Raw genomic sequence first — 15836 nt, 5'->3', positions numbered from 1 at the left:
ACGTCAACAACCGTCAACATGGGTGGCAAGACACAACTTCAGCTGGAGAAGGAGGACAAGGAGCGCGATGCCGCTTTCAACAAGGCCATGCACGGCAAGACAGCCGCCCAGGCCAACAGCGTCGCCACCATTCTCTTCAAGAACCCAGAGGCCAAGCAGGCCGCTCTCGACGCCTACTTCAAGCACTTCGACAACAAGAAGGCAGACAACGAGACAGCTGCCGATCGTAAGGTATGTCTCGCACCCTTCCTAGGTCCTGCCACCAGCAGCTGCGGTGGAGCAACAGCCTCGAGCTACCCCTTTTCACATCATGAGCTGACCACCGATTCCCTCGCAGGCACGAACCGACGAGTACGCCACATTGACAAGACAGTCAGTACACCTCCGTACTTCCGAGACAGTCTTCGGAACATTTCGCTGACACATTCTGCCCAATTGCAGCTACTACAACCTTGCTACCGACATCTACGAGTTCGGATGGGGCCAGTCGTTCCACTTTTGTCGTTTCTCCGTCGGCGAGCCCTTCTACCAAGCCATTGCCCGCCATGAGCACTACCTTGCACACCAGATTGGCATCCAGGAGGGCATGCAGGTCCTTGATGTTGGCTGCGGTGTCGGCGGACCTGCACGAGAGATCGCCAAGTTCACCGGCGCAAACATCACCGGTCTGAACAACAACGACTACCAGATTGACCGTGCCATCCACTACGCGGAGAAGGAGAAGCTTGCGAACCAACTGACCTACGTCAAGGGTGACTTCATGGTATGCGCCACTCCTTGTCCTTACCGATCGCGTTGCCTCTGAGAACCGCCATGACTGACCCACACGCAGCAAATGCCTTTCCCCGACAACACGTTCGATGCTGTCTACGCCATCGAGGCCACCGTCCACGCGCCCAAGCTGGAGGGAGTCTACAGCGAGATCTTCCGTGTGCTGAAGCCGGGCGGCGTGTTCGGTGTTTACGAGTGGCTGATGACTGACGACTACAACAACGACAACCCGGAGCACCGCAAGATTCGGCTGGTGATCGAACTGGGCAACGGTATCTCCAACATGGTGCCGATCCAGGAGGGCCTTGACGCGATGAAGGCGTCTGGCTTCGACCTACTCAAGAACGAGGACCTGGCACAGCGACCCGACCCCATGCCGTGGTACTGGCCGCTGTCGGGCGAGCTCAAGTACCTGCAGTCGGCAGGCGACTTCTTCACCATCTTCCGCATGACCAAGTTCGGCCAGTTCTTCACGCACGGCTTCGCCGGCCTGATGGAGACCCTCCGCGTCGCGCCCAAGGGCACGCAGAAGACGGCCAACGCGCTCAGCGAGGGTGCCGACGGGCTGGTCGCCGGCGCGAGGCTGAACCTGTTCACGCCCATGTACCTGATGGTCGGCCGCAAGCCTTCCAACTAGGGGTTGCATTTGGGTTGCGGATGTGTGTGTGTTTTGTCATGAGTGTGGCTAGCGAACACATGTTCAAAAGAGATACGACGTCTGACGCAGAGCAAGAAAAGAAATGGCGCATTATGCCTGTATATACATGTACTAATCAGATCTAACGGCGCGCTGTCTTTGGATGGGGGCCTTTCATCTTACAGGCGTTCGTTCATATCAGGCCTTTATAGACGGTATGATAATATGAGCTCTTGATACCAAGAAAGAGTAAACGTGATTCATCTTGACTTGGTCTCATAATTGTCTCGACACGGAGCTGATGCACATGTCCGGAGTAATACAGACTCAGTCATCGGCCTTCTCCAAATAAATGTCTGTTCTCGCAAATGCTCGCTCACTCGCCTTGTTCGGTGCCCGTCGCCCACGGTCTAGCCGTTTGGGGAGCTAGCGGGGCCCGGCGACAACCCAACAGAAGCTTTTGTTGGTCGGTGCTCCCAGCTGGGAGCTGCTGGGCGACCCACACTGATTGGCGACTCGGCCATCTCAACGGAGGAGGGTTCAACGTCGAGGGAATTTTTCGACTTCTGGGCTGCAGCTGGAGCTCCGGAAATCTCCTGCCTTTTTGCTGGCGTGTTGCGAAACCGCGATCCCCTCCCAAACACCCAACTCCAGCTCCAGCTCGACAATCCTGCCCAGTCGCCCGCCCGTCGTGAGCACCGCACGTTGTCGTCGGTCGTTTCTTCTTCTTTTCTCTTGCCTCCCCCGTGTCCCATCTTTTGTCCAGGGCAGCAATCCAGTTGCATCCACCTCCCTCCGCCCAAATCTCACCACCACCGCCGCCATCATGTCCCGCTTCCTCCGACCGGCAGTCCGACTGGCCGCCTCCGCCAGAGCTGCTCCTCTCTCCAAGACCTCGACCATCCCATCAGTATCCTCCAGAATATCCCGACCAGCTTCTGCGTTCCTGCAATCGAGAACATATGCCTCCGCCGGCACCAAGGATTACACCGTGCGTGAGGCGCTGAACGAGGCCCTCGCCGAGGAGCTGGAGGCCAACGACAAGGTCTTCCTGCTGGGTGAGGAGGTCGCCCAGTACAACGGTGCATACAAGGTCACCAAGGGCCTGCTGGACCGCTTCGGTGAGCGGAGGGTTATCGACACCCCTATCACCGAGTCCGGTTTCGCCGGCCTGGCCATCGGTGCTGCCCTCAGCGGCCTGCACCCCGTGGTGAGTATCCCTCGCGACCGCATCGCAAGACCTGCTCAGTGGCTAACAAGGAGCGCTGCTCCTGTCTAGTGCGAGTTCATGACCTTCAATTTCGCCATGCAAGCCATCGACCAGATCATCAACTCGGCCGCTAAGACCCTGTACATGTCGGGCGGCATCCAGCCCTGCAACATCACCTTCCGCGGACCCAACGGCTTCGCCGCCGGCGTGGCGGCCCAGCACTCCCAGGACTACAGCGCGTGGTACGGCAGCATCCCCGGCCTTAAGGTCGTCTCCCCCTGGAGCGCCGAGGACGCCAAGGGCCTGCTCAAGGCCGCCATTCGCGACCCCAACCCCACCGTCTTCCTCGAGAACGAGCTGCTGTACGGCCAGACCTTCCCCATGAGCGAGGCCGCCCAGAAGGACGACTTCGTCATCCCCTTCGGCAAGGCCAAGATCGAGCGCGCCGGCAAGGACCTGACCATCGTCTCCGTCTCGCGCTGCGTGGGCCAGTCCCTCGTCGCCGCCGAGAACCTCAAGAAGAAGTACGGCGTCGAGGCCGAGGTCCTCAATCTGCGCTCCATCAAGCCCATCGACCTCGAGGCGATTGTCAAGTCCATCCAGAAGACCCACCGCCTGCTGGTCGTCGAGTCCGGCTACCCGGCCTTCGGCGTCAGCGCCGAGATCCTCGCCCTCTCCATGGAGTACGCCTTCGACTACCTTGACGCCCCCGCCCAGCGTGTCACCGGCGCCGAGGTGCCCACCCCCTACGCCCAGAAGCCGAGGAGATGTCCTTCCCCACCGAGCCTCTGATCGAGCAACAGGCTGCCAGGCTCCTCCGTCTGGTCTAAGCACTGAGAGGAGGGTGTGAGATAGGAGCAACGCGGAAGGAGGGTGGATGTTGGACGGAGATCAGAAGGGAAGCTACGTTACCGATTGTCATATTAGCTGCTAGTGGCGATGACTTGATATATCCGGGGTAAGGGTGCCATTAATGCTATGCGATACCTTACCTGGCCTGCATGATAGACGAAAAACAAAATAACTGTACTACTATGCTACTTCTTGGACATTGTTCCGCTCACTCCTCTTCTGTCGCGTAGCCGGCCGTCTTCTGATATGTCCTCGTGGACTTTCGATGCCAGATGTTCCGTACGATGCTCCTCTGAGTATGCACGGCAAAATACTCACTCAACCCAGCTGGACTGTTCACCCAGGCATGCCGCGTGCCTCGTCCATCAAATCTCTCCCGTTCTCGTTCATAATTTTCAGCACCTACCTAGAACTTTTTGAGAACTTGCAGAGCTTGGAAGCTAGTGCATACAGGTTTCTAATGCGATAATTAGATGGACTTAATCGCCCCGATGAACTCCGTCGCTTGCCTTTCTCTCGTTCTGCTGCCCCTACAAAGTTCCTAAAGATATTGATTTACAAATAACTTTAAACCATGGTTATAGTCTGTTGCTTCCAAGTATTCACCCAATCCTCACTTTTCATATCTCTAAGCTCGAGATATCCCACTCTTTCCCATAGGCCAGCACTAGATTCCGTGGCTCTCCTGAGTATTAGACACGAGAAAATGCTCTGATACGAGTCTATGACGACGGCAAGGTGCTTCTTATCAATGAACTTGCTCTTATCCAGGTCAGTTACAAGCCCACCGGCTGACTCCGAGCTCTTTAATGTAGATACCAAGAAATCGTCATTCGCGGATGTGACGATCATCACTGGACAGGTCCCCGTCTGTCTTTCATCTTCCCTGACATTATCGTCAAAGCGTACTGTACCAGCTTCATGATACGGAATGTTGTCAGTGGGAGCCACTCGTTGGGCACTCCGTTCGAAGCGCTTTGTTAGTGCCCTGATGGTAAGTTGAGCCGAAGTGACCTGGCCATACGGGTTGACGGGATCTACCAGTTCAACTTTGTGGTCGACAAGCTCCGCAGCCCATTTACCGGGAGACCGGAATCCCGCGAACCCAAAAATTATCTTCTCATCTGTCACAGCCCAGGACCACGACGGTGCCCGGTACTCCTTTGAGTGCGTGGCACAAGGCCCTACCGAGCGCCAGATGAGACCAGACGTGATATCACAAGTCCAGAGCCCGGCGATATACTCGCCTCCCACGGCGGCATGCATCTGCGATGTGAGTCCCGTTAAGGCCAGTAGCTTGTCCGAACCATAGGAAAGCTTGCGGTACGAATATTTGGAGACAAGCGTGTAGTACTCGGATAGTATTTCCTCTCGAGATGGCTTGCGGGTTGAATGGATCTGCCTCATGATTTCCTGGTATTCGGTCGTCGTTGTACGCACGCCAGGGCTGCGAGGAAGGCCATCGGCTGCCTCGTAGCCGTGTAGGCATTGCCAGTACAACTGCTTCTTCCCGCAGAAGAGGCGCCGTGGTGACAGGATGAGCTCCTGTAGACACCAGCCTCGGATGGCCAAAGGAGACATGACGTCCAGCTTCCAGAGGTCCTCGTCTTCTACCTCTTCCAGCATCTGAACTTCCACGAACTGCTTGGGATCTCCATGGGGAAAGATCGGGACGCTTACTTTGTTTGGCTTTGGGCTGCCGGCTGATGACTCTTTCCGCGGGAATATCCCATGCTTGCTACCGGGAGACGTTGATGCGTATATCGTCACCGCAGCATTTTGATAGACAGCTGCCATAGTGGCCGATTCGACCTGCCAATCCAACGCCGAGTCCTGGAGGATACAGAGGGAATCGATCCACAGATACCGCACCCCGAGCTCTCGAACGAGTTTCACCGTATCCTGAAAATTCGCGGCAAGCTGAGAGACCGGAAGGTCTTCCAAAAAATCTCGAATCGTCTTTTCGCTGAGAACCGGTGTAATAACGCCGCCCCAACAATGACTGAGCGCGGCGTATTTCCCAGTGCTGCCCATGGATTGGACGATCCGGCATGCTTCAGACGCACCCTCGGCCTGAATATCGAGTACGCGAGTAGGAAGCCTAGGCAGCTTGTTGAGACGGCACTCAGGATGGGACGATAGGCAATCGTCCAGCCACCCTCGGGACAGTTGGTAGGTATCGGGCGAGTCAAGATCTCTGTCGATGTCGAATCGGCCGATGCGGTGTTTGCCGACATATACAGGGCAGTCTTGAAAACGATTTTTAGTTAAGCTTTAGGGAGTTAAGAAGTACGATAGAGTGTTATCGTACCACGAGAAGTAGTCAATGTGAGGAGTAGCTCAAGCCGCCACTCATGCAGCTCATCGAAGTCCAACACGGATCTATCATCCGGCCCCGGCCCAACATGAACCATCAGGGTGTCGAACACTTGGACGTCGTCAACCTTCTGCGGGGCGTTTCGCATGTGAGTCGTGTGGATGCTCAACTTGACGCTTGTTGTGTCACTAGGTAAAAGTTGTAGGGCCGAGTGCATCGTGACCCCCGCACCAAGTGCAGGATAGGCTGTCGCTTTGAAGCCGTCCACGATGAGCTGACATAATTTGCATCCTTTCTCAGCACTGTGTTCCAAGTCGGCGAACCTTTCGTAGTGAGGGTAGTATCGTGAGTTGTGCGGCAGGAGGTTTGAGAAGACGGGCTTGGAGAGCTCGACAAGGTCACTGATGAACAGGTTTTTGCAGAGACTACAGTAGTCCGCCATCTGGCGTGGTAAGCGGGACTTGAAATGGGTGAAGGACTTGGTTTTTCAATGGCACTGTGGTGGGAAATCAAACGACGAGCGATCTGTATGATTCGACGACAGCTTTTCAGAAGGCCTGAGAAGAATTGTGAGCACTTTCGTAGGTCCCGGCCAGTCGAGCATATATCGGCAGTGACAACCTAAAGCTCTGAAGGATTCGGGCCCACTTGGGGGCCAAGCAGATGCCTAGTTGTACATGTCGCGTAGATCCCAAGTGTGCCCTGGCAATGACTTCCATTACCGTTTCCGTGTATAAGTTTATATACCTTTTCAAACACCATCCCCTTATTGTATAAGTACAATATCATTGTGGGTTTATTGCTTGAGTAAGAGGTATGTTACGCTGGTGTGCTGCACAATTTTGGGAGGGCTGCATCAGGCCTCAGCAAGTAACTTCCATTAGCTGAATTTAGTAAAGTGAGCTATATAAATTACACCGTAGCATCGATGTCTCACCTCTGAAATAGTAAGCGCTAACTGTTAACCGCAACAGGCGCGACCACTGAGCAATGCAGCAAGACAACATGACTTCCCTTTCACTAGAATCAACAGCGATCAGTCCACCATCGATTCACGACCCGGTTTCGATACTGCCATCCCCATACGATGGTGTCCAAGGTCGAGACTGAAACCTTCCACCATGAAGAGCTCCCTGATGCCAGCACCTATATCAGGCTGGTTAAGATAATCAGCGTTTAAAAAAAAAATAAAAAAAAACACGGGACATCCCAGTCCACTGCAAACTCACGACATGGCCGAAGGCGACTGCGCCCAAATACACCGCCATATCGTACACATGGGGCGATCCGAATCTAATCGCTGTCATACTCGTCAATGGCAAGAGGATGGAGGTGCGGCGCAACTGCGAGGACGTCATCAGGCAACCATGTCGGATCAAGGGTGGCTTCTTCTGGATCGACGCCATATGTATCAACCAGGCAGACAATCACGAGAAGAGCTTTCAGGTAGCCAACATGGGCGAGGTCTTCAGAGACGCTCTCGGCACTCTCGCGTTTGTTGGCCGCCACGAGAATAACAGTGAGATTCTCTTCAAAAAGCTGCGCAGACATAAAAGCTTTTGGAAATCCTTAGACGTGTATAGTCAGCCTCACCCTTGGCCAGAGTCGATGCGCGACTCTACCATAACCGAGTTGTGCAATGCGTTCGGCATGTTTTTGAAAAGACCCTACTTCCAACGGGTTTGGATTTGCCAGGAGCTATGTTTCGGACGGGATATTCAAGTATGCTGCAAAGATATGCATGCAGAACTGTCATTCCTGTGGAAACTATACCAGGCCTCCGAAAGTTGGAATCTGAGCTCCATCAGTTTACCGGAAAATATCAAGTGGAAAGACTTCACGGCGATGCTGAATGTCAGGTCCCTTTTGGAATATGGAGTCACGCCGATGTCCCGAGGGACCTTGCGGCAAATGACAATTGTTGCTGGAAGGCTGCAAAGTGAAGACCTTAGGGATCGGGTGTTTGGGGTTCTGGCTATGATCGATTGGGACGGCGCGAAGCCAATTTAACTAGACTACAGCAAGGATCCATTTGACCTTGCCGTTGAGGTCTTGCACCGGATCGGCCATGTTGACTTTGACAATCGTTTCCTTCCAGAACCGATCAGGGTTGCACAATTGCTAGGACTGTCAGCCAACCCATCGGCTCGACTGGCCGATGAGATACAAGAACGACAATCAAAGCCTTTCGAGGCTCCAAGGATGTTTCCAACAAGCATGGGCCAAGAGGTTGATTCAATCCCTATGTCGAGCTTATTCTGGGCCAAAGGTATCTACTTCTACAACGAGAGCTGGCAAATTCAACCATCCTCTTCGACAGATGCTGTTGACCAGTCAGCATCTAGACCCGGGAGTAAAGAAACTCTGCTTCCCTCTCCGAATCTTCAAAAATGGTCCAAAGGACACGTTTGGGACATGCGGAATACAAAAGTGCTTTTACCACAAGAGGTGCAACCACAAGATTGGGTGTTAATACCCCGTCTTATCACACGTCTTGACCAATCAGCTCATTTAGCATTCATCGGATGGAATATTGATGATCATCAGCTTCAGATTGTGGGTAAAGCACTCGTCTTCGGATGGAAGTGTTGGCCAACAAAGTCAACATGGACGAATGAGACTACTAAGCTGGAAGTGTATCTCGATCCTAGGGATGCAATTGTCCTGGCTCACAGCCACAACTGGAGAGATATGGCCAGAGGACTTCTGAGCAAACAGGATGAGCCGCACATGCTTGAAGTTGATGGTTACTTTGAGACAAGGCTTTGTGGTGAAGGAAGTCACTCCTATGCTATACCTATAAAATCATCATTTTCACACGAATGAAATTAGTGCACCTAAACCAGATCCTTAGTTTACTGTTCCTGTTGCTGTCAACTCAAGCGCGAAGATGTCGAAATTTCTATTCTGCCTTTCTCTCTTGAATCTTGAGCAGTACTGAGACATAAATCTCACAATTGATATCATTTAACCAAGTATCTTATAGCTCTATGCCTGGTTTCCCTGGAGTGGATTTCATGTTGGGCTTAGAATATCAGCTCTGGCCTGAGAAGTCTTGCTTTCTTGTTATTCTGAGTCATAAGCATCTTGAGAGAGAAATTAAGGCTTTCATATCTCCTGTCTGTACTAGTATGACCTTGGGAGGAGAACTTGTGACTGATTATGTTCTTTGACGTGTCATGACCATTGGATTGCTGCTACTACCAATAATTATTAGACCCTATGCTTGATGATCTTAGTAGCTGCCTACATCTCATTCTTTGATTCAGAGCTATGACAAGCCCTATTATTCTACCATGTACAGATATGTACATCTGGACCTGGCATCCAATGTCACCGGCTTAGTACTTTCTTGGAGGGGCCCTACCAGAAACTACATATAGCGCTTCATTGGCTGTTATGAATTATTCTTTCGTACTTTTGAGGGAGCTTCGGCTAGCGTAATAAGTCTCACACATATGGCAAATGAAGAATTATGGGCTGTTCGGCTGGTGTTGTATTATGCAGCCACTGTTTAATCGTATGCCGAGTGAGTATATGATCAAACATAATGGGCCATGAATCAATGTGCATTGCAATGAAGACTTTGATCCTCTCTTTGGAGACCTCTGTGATATTTGGAACCCATGTTGGTGGCTTTGCAGGTGAAGAGGTTGATGACATCGCCGGCCGTCACGCCTTTCCACACCTTCATCCCCTGCCAGCCCCATCGCCCGGGAGACAGACCCAAGGAACACTGGCTTGCGACGACAACATCTCTTTTCGACAGGCAATCATCAGAAACCAAGTACGTTCGTATTCATCCTTCGCTGCTCATATATAGTTTCCCACCTAACGGAGGTCTTGGTAGTTCTGAGCGCATTTCAAGCCTCGCTACTCCATCAAGATGACAAGCCTCAGCGTTCTGGACAGCGATGCTGTTCCACAGACGATGTCTCCGCTCTTCACTCGACTCCCAGCGGAGCTGAGGCTGCGGGTATACACTTTTGTGTCCGTGGGCTGTCAAGCAACAGTCTGGTTTGACGGCGAGTTCGGCGAGAAATGGCGGGCCTGGCGGTCGTGGGGGCGCAGGGAGAGACTTGCGAAAGACGGGCAGTGCTGCTATAACCATTCTGGAGGAGGCTTCGCGCTGCTCATGACCTGCCGCATGGTCTACATCGAGGCCTTCCAGACATACTGGTCAGAGACGGCCCTGAGCGTGACACGTAGCCTGCAAACCTCAGGCTGGTATCGTGGATGTGAGCTGCAGCAAGTCTGCGCTCGCCTCCCTGTTGCGATCAAGGCAAACCTAGGCCACCTCCGAAACACCAGGCTGCCAAGAATCGAGAACGACACGCCGACTGACGATGATACCATCTGGGCCCCAACCCTCCTCGAGCAGTTCCCGAGGCTGGTGACCTGCGCGTTCCACGGTTGGCCCCCGTTGCCCAAAGTGAGAGATCCGCCGTACACTTCGGGGTTACCTGACAGCGGAAATGTTGCTTCGGTCTACCGCGGAGTCGGCCCCTTCCATTTGAAGGACGGAGAGAGCCCCAAGGCGTACCTCGAGCGCAGATTCGGCATCCAGCAGTCTTGCCGTATCATATTCCTCTCAACGACAAGAGGTTTTCCGCGCAAAGACCCTCCCAAGCGCTATGAGCAACGCGTAAGTCTTGTTCCCCGGGGGCCAATGTATGTGTCCCAGATGGAATAAGATGTGCTAATATACTTGGTTATTTTCCCAGTATCAGTACTTTAACTACGCCACGGGGTTGGTCTTTCAGACCACCACTCCCCCGCCGTATGGGGATGGCTTCGAGGAAATCCTGAGAGCAGAGAAAGGTTCGGAGTGGAGTTACGAACGGTACTATGATTGAGGATGCCGAAAGAGTCTGAGTATAGTTTAGACAATGGACTCTCTTGACCGCTCACAAATACCATGATAAGTCCCACGCCGCGACGGGGTTGGCATGACTCTTCGGTTCCCCACCCTCGGAGACGTCGGATGGACTGAGGATGGCAGTAGCTTGAGGCAGGGGCGGAGTCCTAGGCCAATGAATAGACTAATTGTGTAAGATAGGCGGTGGCCGGAGAATTACTCTAGAATAAGAGTCAGTAAGAACGATCTTCCTATTCTTGGTTCTCGGCTCCACCATCGTTGTGGGACAACTGAAAGTCCATAGAAGGGAGGGATCACCGCTCGTGCCGCGATAATCGAGCTGTAAAGTCTCAACACATTGTGCAAGTCTCGTTGTATGCAAGTCCCAGTGTGTAAGTACCCGCACGTCGGTACACCTGGGCACCCGGGATGATGCAGTGAGTCCACTGCTCGCATAGAATAGAACACGGACATTGAAGAATTTGACGACCATCCCCCTAAGATGAGCGATCTATTGTCTATCAAACCGCGGTCTATAGCGCTGTCTACCATTCAAATTCCTCAAGATAATTGTCCCACATCTGCCCATATGCGAAAGATTTAAGCAGACAGGGTCTTGGCATCACCCTCCTTAAGCTTGCCAGCCCCAACGAGGCGTTCCACCTCGCCCTTCCACACGCCCTTGATCTCGTCGGCGACCTTGAGGCCGTTGAGCTTGCCGGCCAGGGCAGCGATCTCGTCGGGGTCGATCTTGCCCTGGATGAGCTCGACGTCGCCGAGGACGGCGTCGATCTGGGCGGCGGAGGCGTCGCCCGAGGCAAAGTAGTTTGCGTCCTTGACGGAGCCCTTGAGCACACGCTTGTTCTTCTTGACGGCGTTCTTGGCCGCCTCCTTTGCCTTCTTGGAGCTCTCGCGGTCGGCCTTGGCCTTCTCCTCGGCCTCCTTGGCAGCCTTCTCATCTGCCTCCTTCTTGAGGCGGGCATCCTCTGCAGCCTTCTTCTCGGCAGCTTCCTTCTCGAGCTTCTTCTTGTTCTTGGAGGCGTTGGCCTCCTGCCTGAACCTCTTGATGCGCTCGTCGCCCTTCATGCAGTCGTCGAGCATGTTGCGCAGGCGGGTGTTGTCCTCGATCTTTCTCTTCTTGCGGGCGTTGGCGTTCTTGCGCTCCTGGTGGCGCTTCTGGTCGCGGTTCTCGTTGTCGTCGGGCACGTCCTCGTCGAGGTACTCGAACGTCCTCCAGCTGTCGAAGTTGTACCAGAAGTTGTAGAATTCCTCGACCTGTTCCTTTGAGGCGTTGGCGTCGCCGAACTGCGGCACGGGCTGGACCTTGGAGAAGCGGCCCTCGGCCTTGAAGACCTTGCCCCAGGCCTTGTAGAAGTCGACCTTGGAGCTCTGCAGCTGCTTCTTGGTTGGGGGCTCGACCTCGGCGCCCTCGTCGACGGAGTCGTACTGGCGGCGCTTGACGGGGTCGAGCAGGACCTCGCTGGCCTTCTGGATGCACTTGAAGAAGTTGTCGTCGTCGCTGCGGCCGCTGGCTGCCTTCTTGTCGGGGTGGTGCTTGAGGACCTTCTTGCGGTGGGCGCGCTTGATCTGCTCCTCGGTGGCCTTGTAGCGGTACTTGGAAATACCCAGAACGGCGTAGTGGTCTTGCTCCTGTGTAGCGGGATCGCTATCAGCATGATGGTGCTATGTCAAAGAAGGGCTGGAGCCGTGTCATACCTTCCAGTCCTTGGCCTCGCGCTGGAGCATCATGGGGTCCTCAGGCTCGCTAATCTCGCCTGCATCCTCCTCCTCGACGTTCTTAGCACGCTCCTGGGCCTGGATGCGGTCATCCTCGGAGAAGGTGCGCTTGTGACGGGCGCGGCGGGCGTGGGCGAGGAAGTGAGGGCCGACGGGCTCGATGGAGCGCTGGGTCGAGGCAGTGACCTTGCCGACGGGCTTGAAGTCCTTGTCAGCGGCCCATCCTCCGGGGAGGACAGGCAAAGATCGAGAGACGAGGGATGCGTTCGTCATCTTGTCGAATTTGCGTGTGGTGGTGATGGACGGTCGTCGGGGGGTCGCAGAAACTTTTTCTCAGCTTCTCCAAGCGAAAACCCATCCCGCCTTTTGGCGCCCCACTATTTTCCCGCTGCCTGCACACACCCCTTTTTCTAATGCACTCACGCCCCGGCGCCTGGATCTCCCCCAATTAGCCGCCAACGATCTTCGGGTTTTAACCATTGCTCTGCGACCACGGACGTCGTCTGCACACCTACATCAAGAGCCTACTGTCGACCATTGTCATATATACTGTACTTGAAATGGGAAGCCAGAAGTCAGCCATCGTTTCAGATGGGATACCTCAACAACCGCATCGACATTGGCCTCGTCCTGTAGCGAGGCGTTCCCAGCGTCCACCTCCGTCCTGGGTTTGCTCATGAACAGCTCTTCTGATGTTGCAGCTGGCTTGCTCTCCGTCAGAGGCTCCAAGCGATGGATTGCCCCACACTTGGACGGCTCATGATGATGTACCGAGTCGCTGGTTGACCTGTGATGCGAGACAACCATCGTCTTACGCCGGGCGTGTGCTGTCCAGCTCCTCCAGATCTTGAGAATTCTTGCGTGGGTCACGCCTGACTCGAGGAAGAGGCAGTCGATGGTGCTAATTTTGCTCTCTCCATCCCACGGCATCGAAGTATTAGAACAAGCATGCAAACCTGCAGCATATGCGATCAAGAGCTCACGAGTCGAAAGGCATCAGCCCCTTTACATTTTTGGTCACAGTCCAACATGCATCCATTTACTACTGTGACATGCCAGGTTCATCCTAGCTGGGTATCAACAAGCCATGACGGGCGCCCGGAATTTCATAAGGAAAGAAACCACCCGGAATTTCATAAGGAACGTCGTGTTAACCAGCGCCCGACCGTCTATCATCATCGGCCTATCCATCCTGCCTTCGTCAAACCGTCTCCTTCCAAATGGGCAGGAATATGAAGAGCAGTACACCGCAGAATGCGGCTGCCAAACCACCAGACCAGCACTGGAGAAGAATTGTTCTCTGCAACCTCCGCAGCACCTTGTCCTCCACCTTGAAATTCTTGTCATGCGCCATTGTTTTATTCATGAATGCCCTGTACCGTCTCCACCAACTGCTCGGTCTGGGCGCAGGCTGCGTGGTCTGCACAGCTTTTCCGTCGTCGTCAAACCGCTCCCACGGCAGTGCCTGTCTTCGGGACAGTGACAAGAGAATGAAGCACATCCCCTGCGTTCCAACCAATATCACAGCTGTGCCAAGAAACCAGAGCGGAAACGAGTAAAAGACCTCCCACCGACTGTGTGCGCCGATGTGCGGGTACAGACCACGCAGCAGCACGAGCAGGAACCCAGCGAGCATGTTGACGATGCCGATGACGGTTCCCACGCAGATGGTCTCGTACGTCCCCGTCGACACGCCTAGGCTAACAAAATTCCGGTGCGAGCAGTTCTTCATCACCTCGTAGATGTGGTCGGCCACGGGCTTGATGAAGCGAGGGTCCGATGACTTCTGGAGGTTGTTCAGCGCCCGCTGGCGGAGGGTGTGCGAGATGTTGAGTTCCTTCTCCGCGCCCGCGAGCAGGTACGTTGCGATGGCTGCGTCAAGTTCTGCCCGGTTCTCCGTCTGCGGCGCCTTGGACTGTTTGTTGAACAGTGGGAGAGGTACGGCCGAGTTCCCCTTCTCCTCATCGATATCAAATGCGCAGGTTCCGTCGCGAGCGGTGCATGCGTCTCCGCTGCCTAGGCGTTGTCGTCGTTTTGAGCTGCTGCCCGACATCAACGACCACCGGAACAGCCTGTCCGTCCATTTCGGCTCCGGCGGGGCTACTCGGGCACATGGTGCTTCGGCTTTAATTATGCTGTCCGACAAAGAACTTATCGATTGCTTTGCTGCACTACGTGTTAGCAGTCGAGTGCGAACTGAACAGCCTGGCCCATGGCGCGGCTTGGAGTCTTACCAGCTACGATCTCGGCTACACTGGACATTGCCGAGTACGTTGTCTCCGAAACTGCATCGGCATCATTTGGCAGCGAAGGCAGATTCTTGATGGGCACCGCGGTGGCGGCGGCGGCGGGCTCGTCCTTCGACTTGGGGTAGTTTGCCTCATAGTTCTTGAACCTGCAAGGATGGTCAGTAACGACCCTTTCCACGATCATCGACGAGACGCCGAGAAAACCTACCAGAGATAGAACTCCAGGTTCTCCGAGGAGTGCTCAACGTGTTTGAGATACAGGTAAAAGTCATGGAGAGACATGGGACTGCATGTCTTGTTCTCCAGGACTCTGTCCAAGCCAAGCCGGCTTGGTATCGATGTCGAAGGCCGGCTGTCAAGGCTTGGGGTCCGCACTCGATTCGGCCGAATGTCCTGGTCGTTGAGCTTGCGAGTGTAATCGCGGATATCCCTCCATCCTGGCTTCCTGTACCACACTCTCAACCAGCCCGGCAGGTCAGGCATCGTCCTTCTGAAGCGTCGCGAATGTCGCCGTATTGATCGCGAGTGGATATCGTGGGAACACTCGGAGGTGGTTTGTCACGGGCGACTCATGAACAAAAGGGACGCGGGTGCAAGTTCGGAAGAGGAAACTGGCTGATCGCATGGTGCCCCGGCACACAAGCGTATATATCGGCAACGACACCGAAGGATTCTCTGACCTTGTTCCTGGTGGTGTGGAGGCGTTGGGATCTGCACTTCGATCCTTCACTTCAAGTGTAACCAACAAGTGGCGCTGCCCTTGTGAGCATGTCAGAGGAAGCCCCAGGAACACCAACAGCTGTAGACTGTAATCGAGACTCCATCCCACGTGGAGGAACAGGCGAGTCAGGACAAGGGTGGCCGGGACCCATTTCACCTCGCACCGCATCCAAACCTGGGTGGTTTGCCCGACACGCGAGTGACGAGACTTCCCGATTCACTTGCAAATCCTGTTGCTAGTCACCTGGCTGAGGCTCTGCCCGAAGGGAATTGCAGCGGGTAAGGCATGTTTCACTTTCTGTTTCCCTTCCCACCCACCCACCGCAGGCGCGGAATGTCCGCGTGGTGGTGGTCCTCGCGCACCCCGCAGGCCGTCACACAGCATCAAAGATCGCGGAATGCTCGTGGATTTCTCCGGTGGTTGAGCTACTCACTTACTCACTCACCACGTCCCTGCCGCACACCCACAAGCAGCCCCATAATAA

General features: G+C 54.4%; 7 protein-coding genes across 7 annotated transcripts; 4 read left to right on the top strand and 3 right to left on the bottom strand.

Moving 5' to 3' along the window:
* Nucleotides 1-18: 18 nt before the first annotated feature.
* On the top strand, nt 19-1408 carry INS49_003466 (uncharacterized protein; the record flags this gene model as incomplete). Its single annotated transcript, XM_043164260.1, has 4 exons — nt 19-231; nt 338-372; nt 442-763; nt 833-1408. The coding sequence occupies 4 exons, from the start codon at nt 19-21 to the stop codon at nt 1406-1408; spliced, it is 1146 nt and encodes a 381-aa protein (XP_043019025.1).
* Nucleotides 1409-2234: 826 nt separating this feature from the next.
* On the top strand, nt 2235-3410 carry INS49_003465 (uncharacterized protein; the record flags this gene model as incomplete). Its single annotated transcript, XM_043164259.1, has 2 exons — nt 2235-2618; nt 2688-3410. The coding sequence occupies 2 exons, from the start codon at nt 2235-2237 to the stop codon at nt 3408-3410; spliced, it is 1107 nt and encodes a 368-aa protein (XP_043019024.1).
* Nucleotides 3411-3678: 268 nt separating this feature from the next.
* INS49_003464 (uncharacterized protein) lies at nt 3679-6229 on the bottom strand (the record flags this gene model as incomplete). The annotated part of the gene is made up of 3 exons (XM_043164258.1): nt 3679-3711; nt 4380-5719; nt 5782-6229. 3 exons carry the CDS (start codon nt 6227-6229, stop codon nt 3679-3681), a joined length of 1821 nt encoding a protein of 606 aa, XP_043019023.1.
* Nucleotides 6230-6874: 645 nt separating this feature from the next.
* INS49_003463 (uncharacterized protein) lies at nt 6875-7797 on the top strand (the record flags this gene model as incomplete). The annotated part of the gene is made up of 2 exons (XM_043164257.1): nt 6875-6946; nt 7030-7797. The coding sequence occupies 2 exons, from the start codon at nt 6875-6877 to the stop codon at nt 7795-7797; spliced, it is 840 nt and encodes a 279-aa protein (XP_043019022.1).
* Nucleotides 7798-9673: 1876 nt separating this feature from the next.
* INS49_003462 (uncharacterized protein) lies at nt 9674-10643 on the top strand (the record flags this gene model as incomplete). The annotated part of the gene is made up of 2 exons (XM_043164256.1): nt 9674-10432; nt 10512-10643. 2 exons carry the CDS (start codon nt 9674-9676, stop codon nt 10641-10643), a joined length of 891 nt encoding a protein of 296 aa, XP_043019021.1.
* Nucleotides 10644-11245: 602 nt separating this feature from the next.
* Nucleotides 11246-12655, bottom strand: INS49_003461 (uncharacterized protein; the record flags this gene model as incomplete). Its single annotated transcript, XM_043164255.1, has 2 exons — nt 11246-12295; nt 12362-12655. 2 exons carry the CDS (start codon nt 12653-12655, stop codon nt 11246-11248), a joined length of 1344 nt encoding a protein of 447 aa, XP_043019020.1.
* Nucleotides 12656-13583: 928 nt separating this feature from the next.
* INS49_003460 (uncharacterized protein) lies at nt 13584-14913 on the bottom strand (the record flags this gene model as incomplete). Its single annotated transcript, XM_043164254.1, has 3 exons — nt 13584-14548; nt 14617-14777; nt 14840-14913. The coding sequence occupies 3 exons, from the start codon at nt 14911-14913 to the stop codon at nt 13584-13586; spliced, it is 1200 nt and encodes a 399-aa protein (XP_043019019.1).
* Nucleotides 14914-15836: the final 923 nt, after the last annotated feature.

This window comes from Diaporthe citri (genome assembly GCF_014595645.1).
Source record: "Diaporthe citri strain NFHF-8-4 chromosome Unknown scaffold_10, whole genome shotgun sequence".
NCBI lineage: Eukaryota > Fungi > Ascomycota > Sordariomycetes > Diaporthales > Diaporthaceae > Diaporthe > Diaporthe citri.
The sequence above is the reverse complement of the archived record's forward strand: the minus strand, read 5'-3'. Positions and strand labels throughout refer to the sequence as shown.